Genomic DNA, 17044 nt, shown 5'->3' with positions numbered 1-17044 from the left:
TCATAAGTTCTGTTTCATAGAGGTCAATAGACCTGCGAAATATATTGCTATAAATAAATAAATAATAAATAACCTTATGAAAATACCTCTTTAATTTTGTGTACAAATACACTTGATCTTGATAAAGATCTGTAAATATCGAAATATAGTCAAAAGAAATTGTGTTTTATTTTCTGATTTTTTGATCCACACAATCTCTAGTTTTTTTATGTTGATTCAAATTCATACTGAAATATTGAATTCTTAGAGGAATCACACAAGGTTTTGATTCTCATCAGCTGATGGGTGGAGTACCCTCACAATCTAAAGGTTCCAAATTTAACAGATCTGTAATCTCATCTCCAAATAAGGTTTTTAAAAGCAATGGATTAATGTGTTGCTTCATTGTGGTATACAATCATTTCCAATTCCAATCCAAATAAAGAAAGAATACTATTAAATTAATTTCCTCTTCTCTTTCTAGATTAGAAATGAATAAACAAATTTTAACTTCGATAAACAGAATAGCAAACAGACAGATTTTTTCAAAACATTCAGCAGCTAATTCATTGCAACAAACTAAGTTCACCTCAAGACACATACATCATCAATTCAAAAGGGGTAAAGTTTCATTGACAAGTTTCTATAATAAACGTAGTGGTCTAAAGAAACGACTATTCTTTTTTAGAATCAACCTTACAATCTAGTTTTTATATTTATAAAAACTAGATTGCTGACGTGTGAAAAGGAATGTCGGCGTGAATGATCCTTTTGTTTCGATAATAACATCAAAGCGGGAACTAATTTTCTTCTCGTTCTTCTTTCCTTTTTCTTTCTCATAACTTCAAGCTTTCCCTCAGGCTCTCGCAAGCGTGGTTAGCTCAAGTGGTTAGAGTATCTGTCTCGAAAGTATGGGTTTCCGAGTTCGATCCCTCTGGGTGTCATATTTTTCAATTCTTGAAATTTCTTATTTTAATTCTCTTTCTATTAAAATGAAGGTCAATCAAACAAGTAACTAGCATATATTACGTCCGTTTTTTTTCTTCAATCTTTTTTTTACCACAAGCTATTATTCAAGGCTGAGATATAGAAGAACGGGTATAGGCGTTTGCGCCTGCGTTTGGTGACTGACAGTTTCAGTTTCAGTTTCACTGCTTTCACTTTCACTTTCACTTTCACTTTCAGCCAGCGAGTGAGCGAGCATGATAATTGATTTCCGGGTCAAAATGTTTGACACTTGATCCAATCGTTTGCTTATCTTTCTTGCGTGGTCGTCATTTGAATTTCAGTATTCAGTGCTTATAAAATACGGTTGTTATAAGGGTATCAAACTCCTCACTAAGAGGGAACAGATCATAGATTCGAATTGAACGCGTAATTACTAATAGCAATTAACATTACATAACGCGTCGATGTCTCTTCACTCCCATGAAATGTGATTCAAAATTAAAGTGATGAGCTCGAAAACAAAATCAAGAATTGGAAAATTTGACACCCAGAGGGATCGAACTCGGAAACCCGTGCTTGTGAGACAAACAATTTAACCATTTGAGCTAACCACACTTGGGAGATTTTGAGGGAAAGCTTGAAGTTATGAGAAAGAAAAAGGAAAGAAAGAAACGAGAAGAAAATTAGTTCCCGCTTTGATGTTATTATCGAAACAAAAGGATCAGTCACGCCGACATTCCTTTCCACACGTCAGCAATCTAGTTTTTATAAATATAAAACTAGATTGTAAGGTTGATTCTAAAAAAGAATAGTCGTTTCTTTAGTCCACTACGTTAATATTACTTCTTTCAGCTTCTTTCCTCCTTGATGCCATTTGCTATTGGCCCAAAATATTTGAATTTCAAAAATTGATATCATAAGAAATATAACTGATTTCTGTAGTTCTTTTCATCCTTCTTTAGGATATGTCAATACGCAAGGAAATTCTAATGGATGGAAAATTGAATGGTTCTACATCCCTGCTGGTGTAGGATTTGGTGTCATTGCGTTGATTCAAATCAGACATATTTGGAGGAGGAAACAACATGAGAACGGAGTTGTTGAAATTCCATATGAAGATAAAGCCGCTGCGTTTGTATTCAAACAGTGGCAGGTATTGGAGCTTGCAATAATTAATAGGTTGTCTTAAATTGTTTTTTTGTAGTTTTTTTTTAATTTATAGATTTCATAATAATTCATACATGGTGTTAGGTACAAAAGGGTTACAGTACAAGAATTTAAAAACAGAAAATAAGTAATAGTCTGCAATTTTCTGCTCCATTATGATATGAGCTTCAATTGCAAAAACTTCAAAAAGAATCCAGGGGTCTTATTGAGGCCCTGTGAACGGCAAATTTCGTTGGTTTCAAGGCACAAAAAATTGCATATTGCTGGTCTTAAAATTTGGTTTGCCACTTGGGCTTACTACTAAGAATTTGCCAGCCTCGAATCTATTTGCTGGTGTTAAACTTTTATTCCCAAAGTCTGTTCCTCTTTTGACAGGTTGATTTGCTGCGTAAGCTTCCCACAAGAGTGTTATCAAGAGCATGGGGTTACATGGCTGATTGTCATCTACCAGTCTGGATGAGAAAACCATTGATCAACTCTTACTCTTACATGTTTGATTGTAACCTTGGCGAGGCGATGCAAAGTGATGTTACAAAATATGAGACATTCAATAAGTTCTTCTCCAGGAATCTTAAGCCAGGAATGAGAGTGGCTGACAAAAAAGCTGCAGTGGTATATTATGACTAATCTGTCACCTTTTCTGAAAAATAATATTATGTTGCTCATACCATTAAAATCAGAAAAACTTAAGAACAAACCAAAAATTGTCACGACCGCATATTTCAGAAATTGCTATTTACTATTACTTTATATTTATTTCAGAAAACGCTAGCTTTTATTAGCCAGGAAGTAAAAGAATAATTTTAACTTAAAGTAATTTTACTTTGACAATATGATATGAGATAAGTTAAATTCTCAGTAGCAACTTTAACTGATATTTATCTAAAGCCGTTATTCTAGCATCACTGACCAGATGGTTATTGCTTATTAATCTTTATTTTTACTTTACTTTTCCTCTAGGTATCACCTGCAGACAGCTCTGTGTTAACTTTTGGTACAATGAACACTCCGACATTTGAGATTGGTCAAGTCAAAGGATTAACATACCCTCTTTCTACATTCGTTGGATCTAGACATCCTTTCAATAAAAATGTCACTTCTGCTTTTTCTGGTACCCTTTTCTTTCAATTCCACCTTAACTTGGCATAATCTTCTCAAGAAAAGGGTCTATATTTTTCATTCCTGTCTGTTTATGCTTGCTTTACACATAAGTATGTTCTTAAAATAATCTTTGTCAGCACTGTCTATGCTAGGAAGAAAATGCCAAATCTAGTCCTGTAGTCTATGATACAATGGAGTCTCTATAACTAGAACACGTACAGGGAACACCAATTTAATTGAGTTAAGGAAATTTCCGAGTCAAGGAGTAAGATTTATAAGGCATTAACCGGAGGGACTAGAAACCTTGTTCGATTTAAGGTCACATTCGATTTATAGAGCTTTGAGTTAAAGAAACTTCACCGTATTTTTAATGATATTCCTCTTTTTTTTTCCAGGAAAAAAGCAGATATTTTCACCGGGGACATGTACAGTGGATGAAGATGAATACAAATTATGTTATTGTACATTGTATTTGGCACCAGGAGATTACCATTGGTTTCATTCACCCACTGAATGGACCATTGAACATAGGAGACACATCCCGGGTACTCTTCAGGCCTCTCAAAGAGGAAATTATTTGCTGTACTTGTATAATAAGGACTTTATCTCTATAAACGATACATGATGACATCATTTGTTAGCAATCTTTTTCAAAGAAGTGTACTGAAGGGCCAAACGAATAGACCTTATTGGAGTTTTTAATTTTTCTAAAACAGCGCTGCATTGCGGAATTGCTTGGGTGTATTACAATAGAATTCCCTCGAGGAATTCCTAAGAGATTTCTATTGTAATGCCCCTGAAACAAACCCACAATGCATCGCTTTTTTAGAAAAATCAACTGATAGGATATATTGGTTCGTTATTTTGGTTGAGCAATGAAAATAGTGAACTAGCGTCGTTATTTTGAAATTACCGAAGGACACATGAAATAAAGGTTAATGAAAATAGTTTCACAACAATCAAAAATTTGTTATAACCTTTCTTTTTTTGCTAGGTGACTTGTTTTCAGTCAATCCACGTGCATTGAAGTCAATCAATGGTATTTTCAATTTCAACGAACGTGTTTTGTTATCAGGGCATTGGGAACATGGACCCTTTTTATATGCAGCAGTTGGTGCTTATAATGTGGGATCTATCAAACTTGATATTCCTATGGACAGGGTAGGGATAATTTCGTTCGGATTCAGTTATTAAGTAGTTTTCAACTAGATCTTTTAGTCTTATTCCAGAGATTTTTCAGATTTCAGATTACACCTACCTTTCCGAAAACTCTCTTAAATTCGAGCCTGCCTAAATGACAAAAAAATCAGTAGTGCTGCGGTTACAGCCAGTTTGAAATAAAACAAAACAGAGCTCTGGTACATTGAAAGTGTTTCTTATGTCAGGTCAAAATATTTTTATAATTTTCATTTTATGCGAAAAATAGGTCTTAATTTAAATGTTGAGCTCCATTTTATGCGAAAAATAGGTCTTAATTTGAATGTTAAGTCCCATTTTATGCGAAAAATAGGTCTTAATTTGAATGCTGAGTTCCATTTTATGCGAAAAATAGGTCTTAATTTGAGTGTCGAGCAAACTTTTGGAAAAATAGTCGTATACGTACATTGCCTTGAATTGGGTAATTTTCGTAACAAGGAAAGTTGTGGTAGCATAAAGAAATTTGCGAAAAATGTTCCATGATTTTTTTGCTGACCAGGTTTTGTTCTTGATTTTTATTTAAAACACTTAAGGCCCATTCGCCAATTTTGGTGCAATTTGGTGGAGTTTATTTTGGCGATTTAATAAAATTTTTAATATTTCGCGAGAATTAAATTTGGCTAACGATCCATTTTTGTTCAATATTTTAGCTGAAAAAAGAGGAAAAAAAGGCTTTTGAGGAGAAATAGAAACTAAATTGAAAGAAAATTAAATTTGGCGAGAATTTATTTTGGCGAATGACCTATAACTTTATAATTATAATTGTTTGATTATTGGTTACCATTTTGATTTCAGGATTTACAAACTAATAAATCTGGTTCGATTGGACCTCACAAAGATCGTTTATACAGCACTGGGTACTTGTCCAAACGGGGTGATAGCATTGGAAATTTCTTACTTGGATCGTCCATAGTTTTGATATTCAGTGCACCTAAGAACTTTCAATTTGCAGTTGAACCTGGACAGAAAGTCCAATATGGACAAGCTTTAGGATATATCGTTGAAGACAAGGTAGCTGGTGGCTAAGCTTGTTGTATTTTGTTTTATTTTGTTTTTGGACAATAACTTTTTTATAAATTGTATATTTTTTCTTTATTAAAATGATGCACTTATTACCATTTTTTCTTTGTGTTTTCTTCCTTGTCACAAGGTGACCGTTTTGAGACAGTTCCTTTTGACAAAGGGAAAGTTCTATGAGAAAATTGTTGATAGGAATAAGGTGCTTCCTATCAAAAACATTTTTTGTGGGAGTTTCGTTAAATTTCTTAAGTCCTTGAGTTTCCTGGGTTACATGCAATCATGGTTATACCAAGGCTTGGCTGATTCCTGTATTAGTAGAATAATCTACTCCTCTACGAATGGCATATTTGTCAAAAAATATATTATTGAATGGCACATTTGTCAAAAAGTCATATTTTTCTAAGAGTAATTAATTATCTACGTCAAAACCAGGCCTTAATGTTGATGTTGATCAATAAACAAACCAAATTATTTGAGGTGTTGGTGTTATGTACTTCCAGATACTTCATTTAAAGTTTGCCAAAACCATTTTTTTTTAATATTAGAACAAACTATATAAAGAGCATAAGGCTTTGATGACCAAGATATTAAAAACAGGAATAGTTTAAAGCTTCGCAGACTCTGAAACAGCTAATTTCTTAGGAAAGTGGACAAAACTACTCAAAAAAAGGCGAAAATTAAAACATAATAAGAACATTTTTAGGCTTAGAAACTCAACAAGTTAAGAACATCCAAAGGCTTAAAAGATTTTGGATGTTCTTATAGTGTACAAGAACAAAACAAAATTTGAATTATGATAGTACTTTAAGTTTCATCTTTATCGAATCGTCAGCTATCAAATGAAAAATGACAAATGCTATGATTTTATGTTGAAAAATTTTGATAAATTTGTTAAAAATGTATAATTGGAATGAATTCCTAGGGTCATAAATACAAATGATAATTCTTTATAGACGTAATGGATGTTCATATATAAAAAACGTGTATTGTTTTCTGAAGTTGTTTACAACGCCTTTACTTCAAAACTTTTGATCGGTGTGATAAATGCTGATACTGTATGATAATATTATTTTCTAATTATTCTTATTTTCTCATTTTCTCTCCAGACAATACTAACACAAAATCAATATTAACTAATAATGAAAGCACTAACAAAATAATGAGTATATTGTATCCGATGGGAAAATGGAACCATTTGGCGGCATGGTATTATAATTGGCAACAATGGCTTTGTCGTGACTAAAAGGTTTGAAAATTAACATCCGGTAAAGCTTGTTATGATTTTGATTCTGTCAGGAAATTTGTTGTAGCTTGGCTTTCACCAAAATATTTTTGTCATGACGACCTTGAAAAGGTTTGAATTTAGCAACGGGTAAGTTTGTTTTGGTTTTTACTAATCAAAGGATGTGATTTTGATTTTTTTTTATGTTAAACTGTTACAAATTACAATTGTTTATGTATCCGCTTTAAATGCAGGAGTCTGTATCCGTTGATCGTTTGGTACTAAGTAAACTTAACATTTTTTTCCAACTGCTATTTGCCAATAGTCTGTATTGAGTAACTAGAGTGAACCCTCTTGTACACGAGCTGTTCACGTGCGTTTTATGTTGTAAGAGGCACTTTGATAATAAAAAGTTGCACAAGGAAAAAATGTCTTTCTTACTCCCTGAAAACCACACTACCGCATGACTCTATTTTCTAAATTGAAATCATTGAAATCAAAGCATTGGATCCTCAGGGTTAAAAGTTCTCTCTTTTTCTCTTGTCTAGATTTCTGATTTTATGATAATGATTTGCATACCTTTTAGAGGTCCAAAAATGACATCAATGATTAAGCAATCAATCTTAATACTGTTAAAAGTTCTGTTTCTCATCAAAATAGCTTTAGTTTAGAAGATTCATTCAATAACAATCTTGCCTACTTTTAAAACTTTTCAATATCTTTCCAACAAGCTGCATCTGCAGTATTTTTTTCTTATTGAAAAATAGTTTTCGCTCAATATTGTCTGCACTATTAAAAGGGATCGCAGTTTCTTTACATATTTTTGCCGTTAAAGGAATTTTCGGGAATTTACAGAATAATTACTACTTTGCTACATTATATAGGGATTGTTGAGTTTATCAAGAGATTACGCGAACCTTAAGGAGACTTCTAAGCGGTTTCTGTGTAATAGCGTTATCAAGACTTTTGGCGTGATGTGTGTAATTGAAAAATCGAGGTGTGATTAATCTAATCTTATCCTTTGCATTGGAGTGCCCCACGAGGTTTAGAATTAAGGCGAACCAGCTCAGGCCTGTGTGGAGCTCAGAATAAGCTTAATCAAGACTCCAGGTGATTGAAAAATTGAGGGCTTATGCGGCAGGATGGGTCTCTTCAACACAATTATCACGTGTTAAGTTAATGATTTGAAAGTCACAAGCCTCTCAGTTGAAAGTAAAAAGTCCATCTCTGAGTAAAATTTGTTTCCCAATTTGTAAAAAGTAGAAGCAGGATGTTTGCTCAGAACCAGGATGTTTGCTCAGAACCAAAATCAAAATCTACAGATATCCTCTTTTGTGCAGAAAATGTCTAGTTACCCGAAGTAACTGTTTAAAGGCGTCCAACTGTCTCCTAACTGTTTCCTTATCATTTCAGTAGAGGATTTCATATTTGTTTGTTTGTTTGTTTTAATTATGCAATTCCCTATTCTGATAATATCATTGAAATGACGGAACACGGGAGAGGTTTTAAAAATAAACAATCTAAAAGTGACTAACGAGGCACCCTTGATTCTCTATAAAAGCTAACTTCTTTTTCAAAACGAACTTCCAGATCAATTGAGCTACGATAGAGAGTGTTTCTTGCTTTTTAAATTATTTATCAACTTATTTTTTGGTCGTCTAAGAAACAGAAGAGAGTTGAATACATTATTATCTCTCTAAAAACGAAAAATCTTTTTTTCTTGATCTGTTAGTTATTTTTTTACTCCAAAAGGAGGGACCACAAAAAAATTTTTCCCTTCTCTTAAAACATAAAACTGACTCTCTCAAGCACGATAGTTTTTTTCGGTGATGTCTTTTCGAGGGTGTGTAGCAACCCTTGTGTTTTTAGTTGTTTGCTGTTCCAGCATATCAACGCTACTTTTTACAACGTCGGAAAGCGTAGAGCTTCTCATCCCAAGACAAAATGAAAGCAGTTATTTCATCCTTTCAAACAACAAACATTTACTCCCTGGACATAACATAATCATCAATATTTTACTGGTGGTCATATCTATTTACGGGTATTTTCTCATTCGTAATCAAGAGAAATGGAATATAGCTTTGAAACTCAACCATTTTCTGAAGAATATTGTACTCGCAGACTGGCAGGTTAGCTTTCATTATTTGTATTTTTGTATTTTTTATTATGTAAGACTCGTCCACTTTTGCATTGTAGCGGTAGCAGCAATCTAACGTCACCTTGCTACAAAAGTGCTCTGCGCTTTTTTCGGGTCACCGATAAAGCAGTTACCAGACATTTTCTCGTACAATATGGAAATATTTCACTCGTTCCAGATTTTTCGTATATTTTCCTCGCCTATAGGCTCGCTTGTACGGAAAAATCTCGAAACTCGTAAAATAGTTCTCATTTTGTACTCGCAACTGTCCGATAACTATTACATATTTAACGATAGCTTGGGGAATTGTGCCATATTTACAAAAGGTTATTGCCTAATCCCTCAGACTTAGCATTCATTATTATTGTGCGTTGCTAGGGGAGGAAATTTTCAACTTTTGATTGACAAGCGAAAAGAGCATTGTAGTAAATTCATTTCAAACTTCCTTTTTTTCAGGTCGAGGTGCTACGTAAATTACCTACACGTTACACGTCACGTATTTTCGGGCGTATTTCTAACTTTTACGTACCATGCTGTCTACGTCAACCTCTTTTTGGCTTTTACGCTTATATGTACCGTTGTAATTTGGAAGAAGCTCTCGTTTCCGATTTGACAGCGTACACAACGTTAACGGATTTCTTTACACGTAAGCTGAAACCGGGCGTACGTAAGATTGATACTGACGTGGCTATGGTGAGTTTTTACATTACCAAGGATTTTTTCAAGCACATTTTCTTGCCACCGTTTCACTCTAGAAACCTGAGTTTCAATAAATTAATAAAACCCGATTATCGGGTGAAGATCATTATCAGTTTTCAGCTCCCTAAAAGCTCTGCTTCTGCATAATATAAACATACCTTTCTGATGCTTTTTTTAGTATTTCATCATTTTTGTAAATGCTTTAACAAATTTGGTTTCTGTATCCCTGAAAAGTCGCTTGAAAAAAAACCCTGCTTTCATTTTTCATGAAATTTCCTAACCAATGACATTTGTAACTTTCGATATGATGAAAACCCAATTCATTTAAATCCAAAATCTGTTTATAATCTGAATCTTTTAAAGTGGTACACGTTTTTTTTTTGGACCTAACCCGGTGGAGGTCCTATAAATTAACCTTTGTCCGTTCGTCCGTTCGTCTGTTCGTTCGTTCGTTCGTTATTAGTTTTCCTCATGATTGGCTCGTTAGTTTTTTCTGATTTTTTGCACAAAGATGCATAACTATAAACCCTCGAATGTGACGGAGCCCGATTTTCAAAAAAAAACGGCTAAAAAACGGGGTTTTTGGACTTTGTGAAAAATTAGGTCGTTAATTTTTTCTGATTTTTTTGCATGAAAGTAGGGTACCATCGTAGGTAAAAGATGGCTTAAGCGAATTTTTGCAAAAAAAAATTATTGGCTCAAAAAACGCATGTTTATCTATAAGAATCACTATTAATAAGCATACATCAATGTTCTTAGTCAAATTACTCAATTTTTTTATGAGATTTTTGCTCGGGAGGGCTTACTTTTAAAGAAAATGTGTGTTTCGACATGAAATTTTGGTTGCTTGGCGTGTTTTTATAGAATAACTGGCCAAATTCGATATTTTTTTATAAGCACATTATCAATTACTTAGGTATAGCTTTTCTCGAGATTGGCTCTTTCATTCTTTACGATTTTTTTAACAAAGATGCATAACTATAAACCCTCGAATGTGACGGAGCTCGATTTTTGGAAAAAAAATTTTGGGGTAAATTTCAGCTAAAAAACGGCTAAAAAAAAGGGTTTTTTGGACTTTGTAAAAAAAGAATTTTTCAGCTCAAAAAACGCATATTTATCTATAAGAATCACTATTAATAAGCATACATCAATGTTCTTAAAATTACTGAATTTTTTGATGAGATGTTTTTTTGCTCTCGAAGTCTTGAATATGAAAGAATATTTCAAGAGCATGAAATTTTGGTTTCTAAACGTGTTTTTTTTATAAGAAACAAACGACTAATTTTAATAGATCGTCACTATTTGTGTTATTCTGAATGATTGTTTAATGGTCACGCTTATGTAGATATCAATTATATATGTGTTAAATGCATAACCAGGTAGGTCCATAAAAGTATCACTTGTTTTTTTTAAGAAACACACTTTTAAGAAACATGAGGCTCAGAATGCCTAAAAACTAAGAAACATGCTGAGGCTGAGAATGAGAAAATAACATTTTTTAATTCGGTTTTTTTAAGAACCTTCCAATCCAGCCTTTCATAAGGCTGATATGTCAAAACGTTTAGAAACGTTTCTTAAGAAACATTGACAGTCTGTGCCACTAACTCGATCGGGAAGATTCTTCCGAAATGGGAAGAACCTTCCCGAACGAAAGAAGAACTTACTCTAATTTTTCTCTGCCCGTTTTGGAAGATTCTTCCTCTTTGGGAAGTTGAAAATTGACTGAATCTTCGGCGAAGCTGTACGATGACCGGCGAAAGTTGAAACTTTTTGGAGGTGAAAAAGCATCAAATTTCAAGGTTTTTCACCGAAAGAAAAATAAACTTTACCTTGGAAATCTAATTTAATTGTGAAAAAAGTTCTTAAACTTCCCAAACGAGAAGTTCCAACCCGATCGGGTTTTCCCTCTTCTTCCCGATCTGGAAGTCTGTATTATAACTTTTCATTCATTACCCGTTTGGGTGTCAAGTTAATTTCCCGTTCGGGAGGTTCTTCCCATTTCAGAAGAATCTTCCCGATCGAGTTAGTGGCACAGACTGATTGAGGCTGCTTGGTAGTTTCTTAAAAAGAAAAACGTGTACCACCAAGTTTTTATTGATACATTGCAAACTCATTTCAAATCAACTATGAACTTTGACCTTATTAACTTTTGATGGGAGTGTAGTTTTATTACAAATCATCCCTCACCCTGTTACTAAGCGTGTCAAATCATAAAATTTAAAAACATTTCCGTTATTTACAATGTAAAGTCTGCGGAATTTGTTTATCAAATGCACTTTTGCGCTTGTCAAAAAAAAAAATCTTTAGATAGAGGATAAAATCTCAAACAAATGTCTCATACAACACAATTATCATTGTGAATATGTAATTTTATAGCAATGAAATCTGTTTGAAAACGAGGACGACAATAAATTTATGCATCTCGAGAAGAGTGTATTTCTACGATTGCTTGAAAAATATTTTTTCTGTCATCGTCATCACGATATATTCCATTTCTCTCTCTCAGGTATCACCAGCCGATTGTACTGTTCTCTCCTTTGGTTCATCTGAGTGCGATGGTGATCAAAACATCCAAATTGACCAAGTCAAAGGGTTGACGTATCCACTCAGCACTTTTATTGGGCCTGCTCATGGCATGTTAAATGAGATATGTAAAGGTATGCGTAACGAATATGTATTTGAAAGATCCCCTTCCCCTGGAATTTAATTTGAAAATATTTCGAAGCCCCCCGCCCCCTGTTCTTATTAGGATTAGGAACCCATCGTTTATTTATTTTTGAAAATATTTTCTGCTATCAAAAGCTAAATTTCTCTAAATAACCAGGTTTTAGTATACGATTTCCTTCTTTTGGGGGTACAGCTTCCAAGCCTCCCAGCTATTAGGTCCCCTCCCCCGTCTATCAAATTTTGAAAGAATTTCGGACCTCTCCTTTTATTTGAAACCTCCTATTATTCGGGGTCTTAGAGTACATGATAACGTTTGCTCACTGAATTTAGTCTAACATTTTTCGAAAGTCATCTGACTTACGGAGCCAAAACTTTTTACATCTCTCAAACCTAAACGGCGCGTAAGACTTATATTTGGTGGGTTTCCTTTCGTCGACCGTATTTGAAATACAGGAGCACTTTTGTGACATAGGTGATAATACAATTGCATTACTAACCCTTCGAGAATCTTGGGGGGGGGGGCAAAAGGCCCCTCGGCAAAAAACGAATTTTTTTGATAACTTTTGAAATATTTATCCAATTGGCTTGAAAAAATAATGAATTATTCAAAATATGAATTGACATCAATTTTAAAAATTTTGGCATCATCGATGACGTTATCGTCACCTGATGATCCATTGCAAATACCGAAAATATGACCCCCCCCCCAACTTTTTTTCACTTCAATTTTTTTTGCTCAAATTTTGTGAGGCAACTCCACGTGACATGTGTTTTACAAATTTGTATTTGTCATACTTGGAGGGGTATAATTCTTAAATATATGAAGAAAAAGAGTGCCGTATGTTAGTCTGTTTCCGTCGGACAAATTCCGTGTCTCATTTTGTGTTCTAGGAAAAGTTAAAAAAGAACAGGATAAAACTAGGTCATCAAAATATTGACTTTAACCATAGTTTTACATCCACTGTCAATGATTTTATTGATTCTCCGATTTTCATTGATTGACAGACAAGAAATGTTATCGCCAGGCATAAATATTAATAAATATTAATTTCAAAATATTTTTCATTGACTTTCAATAAATCATTCTAAATGTATTGCGAATTTTGATTGGCTATCGTCAATATAAGGTTTATTTACATTCAATGGAATGTCTTGTCTGTCAATAATTGACTATCGGCTATCCAAAAAATGTTGATATTGAGAGTTGTTGAGATCATTGACCTAGTACACTTTTAATTGGACCCCTTTTCAATTTCAAAAACGGAAAAAATGGCCCTTTAGAATTCCATGTTCCAAAAGTGTACAAAAACTTTAGGGCAGCCTGGAGACTTCAAAAATGGTCAGATTTGGCTGAAATTTGGCACACTTGTTCCTTGGGTGAATATCTGGGGGTGTTTTCTTCATTTTTTGAAAATATTGATTTTTAGGGCCTGGGGACGAGTTTTTCGCCAAAACGAGGCTAAAACTTTGGGGCAGCCTTGAGACTTAAAAATGGTCGGATTTGGCTGAAATTTGGCACACTTGTTCCTTAGGTGAATATCTGGGGGTGTTTTTTAATTTCTCAAAAATTTTGATTTTCAGGGCCTGGGGACGAGTTTTCGCCAAAACGAGGCTAAAACTTTGGGGCAGCCTGGAGACTTCAAAAATTGTTTGATTTGGCTGAAATTTTGCACATTTGCTCCTTGGGTTAATATCTGGGTTACATTTTTTCATTTTTCAAAAATTTTGATTTTTAGGGCCTGGGGACGAGTTTTTCGCCAAAACGAGGCTAAAACTTTGGGGCAGCCTGGAGACTTCAAAAATTGTTTGATTTGGCTGAACTTTTGCACACTTGTTCCTTGGGTGAATATCTGGTCTACAATTGGGCCTATGAATAATTTGAAGCCACTGAAGTTGAGCCCAGTGCGTTGCGCACGTTCGACTATGTTAATAGGGTGCTTTCAAAAAGTTGCCAGACTTGGGATGGTGAATATTTCACGTTTATCTCTTTAGCGTAGAAAAGCAAGGTACAGGCTACTTATTAAAGCCTTTCCCTACCCCGACACGTGGTTTTTTATCACAGTGTCGGGGAAAAACTATGGTTACAGGCTACTTGTTAACCAACCCTTTCCATTTTTCTTTGTAGAAGATGAAGAGAAGAAAGTGTTCTTCTGCACATTATATTTGGGACCAGATGATTATCATTGGTTTCACTCACCATGTCAAATGAACATTAATCACAGGCGACACATTCCTGGTAAGTTCATATCCTTTAAACCTTGTCTCCACTTGCGCGCGCTGCGATCGCACTTTTTGCTTTCTGCTTTCAATCCTTTTTGCTTGGAAAAAAGATAACGTCATTAAAATGGAGCGCGCGCTCGAAAAAAAAGTTGAGCACATTTCAATTTTTTTAACCGTTACCGTAATCGGAATTAGACGAGGGATGTCGATATTAGACCAATTTACGGTACTTCAGATCGCGCCAATGGATTCGCTTCATTTTTCTTTTGACCAATAGCGTGGAAGCTTTGCTCAAAAAAGTGCGATCGAAGCGCGCGCAAGTGGAGACCGGCGTTTAGTGCCATGGGGTCTAAATACTTATCAGGTGGTACACCCGGACAAAAAACTTTCCGGACAAATTTTGATTTTATCAAATTTTGAATCTTTTTCGTAAAGTGTCGTAATTTTTTCAATTTCACCTTAGAAAAGAATTTTGTAAGTAAGTTTGATTATTTTTTCATTCAGTAAAATAAAATTTATGAAATGTTTGCTCAATTTACAGAGTAGTCCCTTTTAAAAGCATTAATTGTACAAAAAATGATTTTTATGTTGCAAAAATAGTCCAGACAACACAAAATTTTAACTGCTAAGACCAAATTAGAGTTGTCTCCTGGGGTGGTGATATGCAAGAAAATCTCTAAATCCCTTACAGTCTGAGATTTTCGTACCGACCCTCCTGATACGGTGTGCAATCATCAAAGACGTCTACATGAAGAGGAGCTTCGAAATAGATCTTGAGTCTACGTTCGCAATAAATAAAAATAAACAATTTTAGTTGGAGGACTTAGACCATGTTCAGACGGTTCCGTTCCGTTGGGTTCCGAAACGGTTCCGAAACGGTTTCGCTCTACCTTTTTCATCGGAACGGAACTGCTCCGTTTTCTTGCTCTGAAACGTTCCGAAACCAATATGAACACACTCGATCCGTTACGAAAATGATACCGGAGCGAAACGGTACAGTAACGTGTGATCGAATTTTATATATATTAAACAAAAATTATAAGAGTATAAGTAGAAAATTACAGTACGGGTAACGACCCAGGAAATTCTAATTGTGCATATAAAACCGTTTTGTGTTTATACGTAGTGTAAATTTTTATTATTTTGTTTTTGTTAGTAATATACATGTTCGAATCAATTACGTTATTGATAACCCTCTAAAAAAATAGTAACGTGGACACGTGGACATGGTCTCATGATTAAAACTCTTATAACCTTCTTGGTGTTTTCTTTAGGTGATTTGTTCTCTGTGGATCCACGTCTGTTACGTCACATCAATGGCATTTTCAATTTCAACGAACGTGTCGTGCTATCCGGACATTGGGAACATGGACCCTTTTTATATGCAGCAGTTGGTGCTTATAATGTGGGATCTATTAAACTTGATATCCCTATGGACAGGGTAGGGATAATTTTCATTTATTAATTATTTTTTGTCTTCTCTGGTTATATGATAGTAGAAGTATTTGTTTCTTGGTAGCCGACAAGTGCCATCTCAATTCCTTTAAATTCGCACAATCCTGCGGTCTCAGGGAAGTATATAAAAAGACTTTTCCGTCTCAATGTTTTTCATAATTCACCCAAATTTCAAGAATATTTGTTAATTTGCTGTGTAATATGTTTTTTTCCCTCTCAGACGAAAAACCTTGCTTTGACCACTGTTGAATTAATATTGTCTTTTTATGACTATAGGATCTTGTCACTAATTGTCCAATCAGCTCAACGGATGCACTTTATCACGACCAATCATATGATCCTATCCATCAACTCCAGCCCGGTGACTGTATTGGAAGATTCGAATTCGGTTCAACCATCGTATTAACTTTCACAGCACCCAAAGATTTCAAATTCACTGCTCAACCTGGTCAAAAATTGAAATACGGCCAAGCTATCGGCGATGCATGAAAGGAAAACAATGGCGTCAGAATAAAGTGCGGTATTTAAAGTCAATTCTGACAGTAGTGGCCATGGATACAAGAGGACATTGGTTTACAGTCCGGCTGACATACAACATTGTTTCAACGACCATCTAATGTTCACAATGTCCGTTTAACGTTGGATGAGCGTTGAAACGACGTTAGGTGCCAGAGGACATTGGTATACAGAAGTAAAGTTAGAAAGACCCAATCGTTATCGAAGTATATACTTAATACAAATTTTGATGATGACAACTGTGCAATCTAGTCTGCAAGGCAACCAAAAGATTTGAGAGAGATAGGGAGCCACCTTGCTACATAGAAGTCCATGGGACCTGATCTGCACCTCTATGACACGTGCTGAAAAGAGTCTTTCCTGTTAAAAAAAAAACAAAAACAAAACTGTTTGGGACAGGGGTCCTTTTTGACAAAGTGTCTTTATAGACGCTGGTATCATTTTCCTTAGTTTTTGTTTTAAACTTGAAGCATTTTTAGCCCCTGCTTTTCCAAGAGCAGAATATCGATTCCTTAAAAATTGATTGATTGATTGATTGATTGATTGATTGATTGATTGATTGATTGATTGATTGATTGATTGATTGATTGATTGATTGATTGATTGATTGATTGATTGATTGATTGATTGATTGATTGATTGATTGATTGATGGATGGATGGATGGATGGATGGATGGATGGATGGATTGATTGATTGATTGATTGATTGATTGAT

At 34.6% G+C, this 17044-nt stretch overlaps 1 protein-coding gene across 3 annotated transcripts; it reads left to right on the top strand.

Annotated features, from left to right (window-relative positions):
• Positions 1–466: 466 nt before the first annotated feature.
• Positions 467–16858, top strand: LOC136798903 (phosphatidylserine decarboxylase proenzyme, mitochondrial-like). Of its 3 annotated transcripts, none has more exons than XM_067055570.1 (7): positions 467–600; positions 1890–2080; positions 2470–2706; positions 3055–3205; positions 3591–3740; positions 4190–4356; positions 16089–16378. In XM_067055570.1, exons 1-7 carry the CDS (start codon positions 471–473, stop codon positions 16299–16301), a joined length of 1239 nt encoding a protein of 412 aa, XP_066911671.1. In that variant the 5' UTR covers positions 467–470; the 3' UTR covers positions 16302–16378. The 3 variants fall into 3 exon arrangements, with proteins under 3 accessions (XP_066911671.1, XP_066911669.1, XP_066911672.1); XM_067055568.1 differs by lacking the exon at positions 16089–16378 and adding an exon at positions 5188–5510; XM_067055571.1 differs by lacking the exons at positions 467–600; positions 1890–2080; positions 2470–2706; ... (1 more) ...; positions 3591–3740; positions 4190–4356 and adding exons at positions 8374–8763; positions 9228–9464; positions 11977–12127; positions 14263–14373; positions 15632–15798 and having other exon boundaries at positions 16089–16858.
• The last annotated feature ends 186 nt before the right edge of the window (positions 16859–17044 follow it).

Source organism: Clytia hemisphaerica, unplaced genomic scaffold (assembly GCF_902728285.1).
Source record: "Clytia hemisphaerica strain Z4C2 unplaced genomic scaffold, Clytia hemisphaerica genome assembly, whole genome shotgun sequence".
Lineage (NCBI taxonomy): Eukaryota > Metazoa > Cnidaria > Hydrozoa > Leptothecata > Clytiidae > Clytia > Clytia hemisphaerica.
This window is presented reverse-complemented; position numbering and strand designations above follow the sequence as displayed.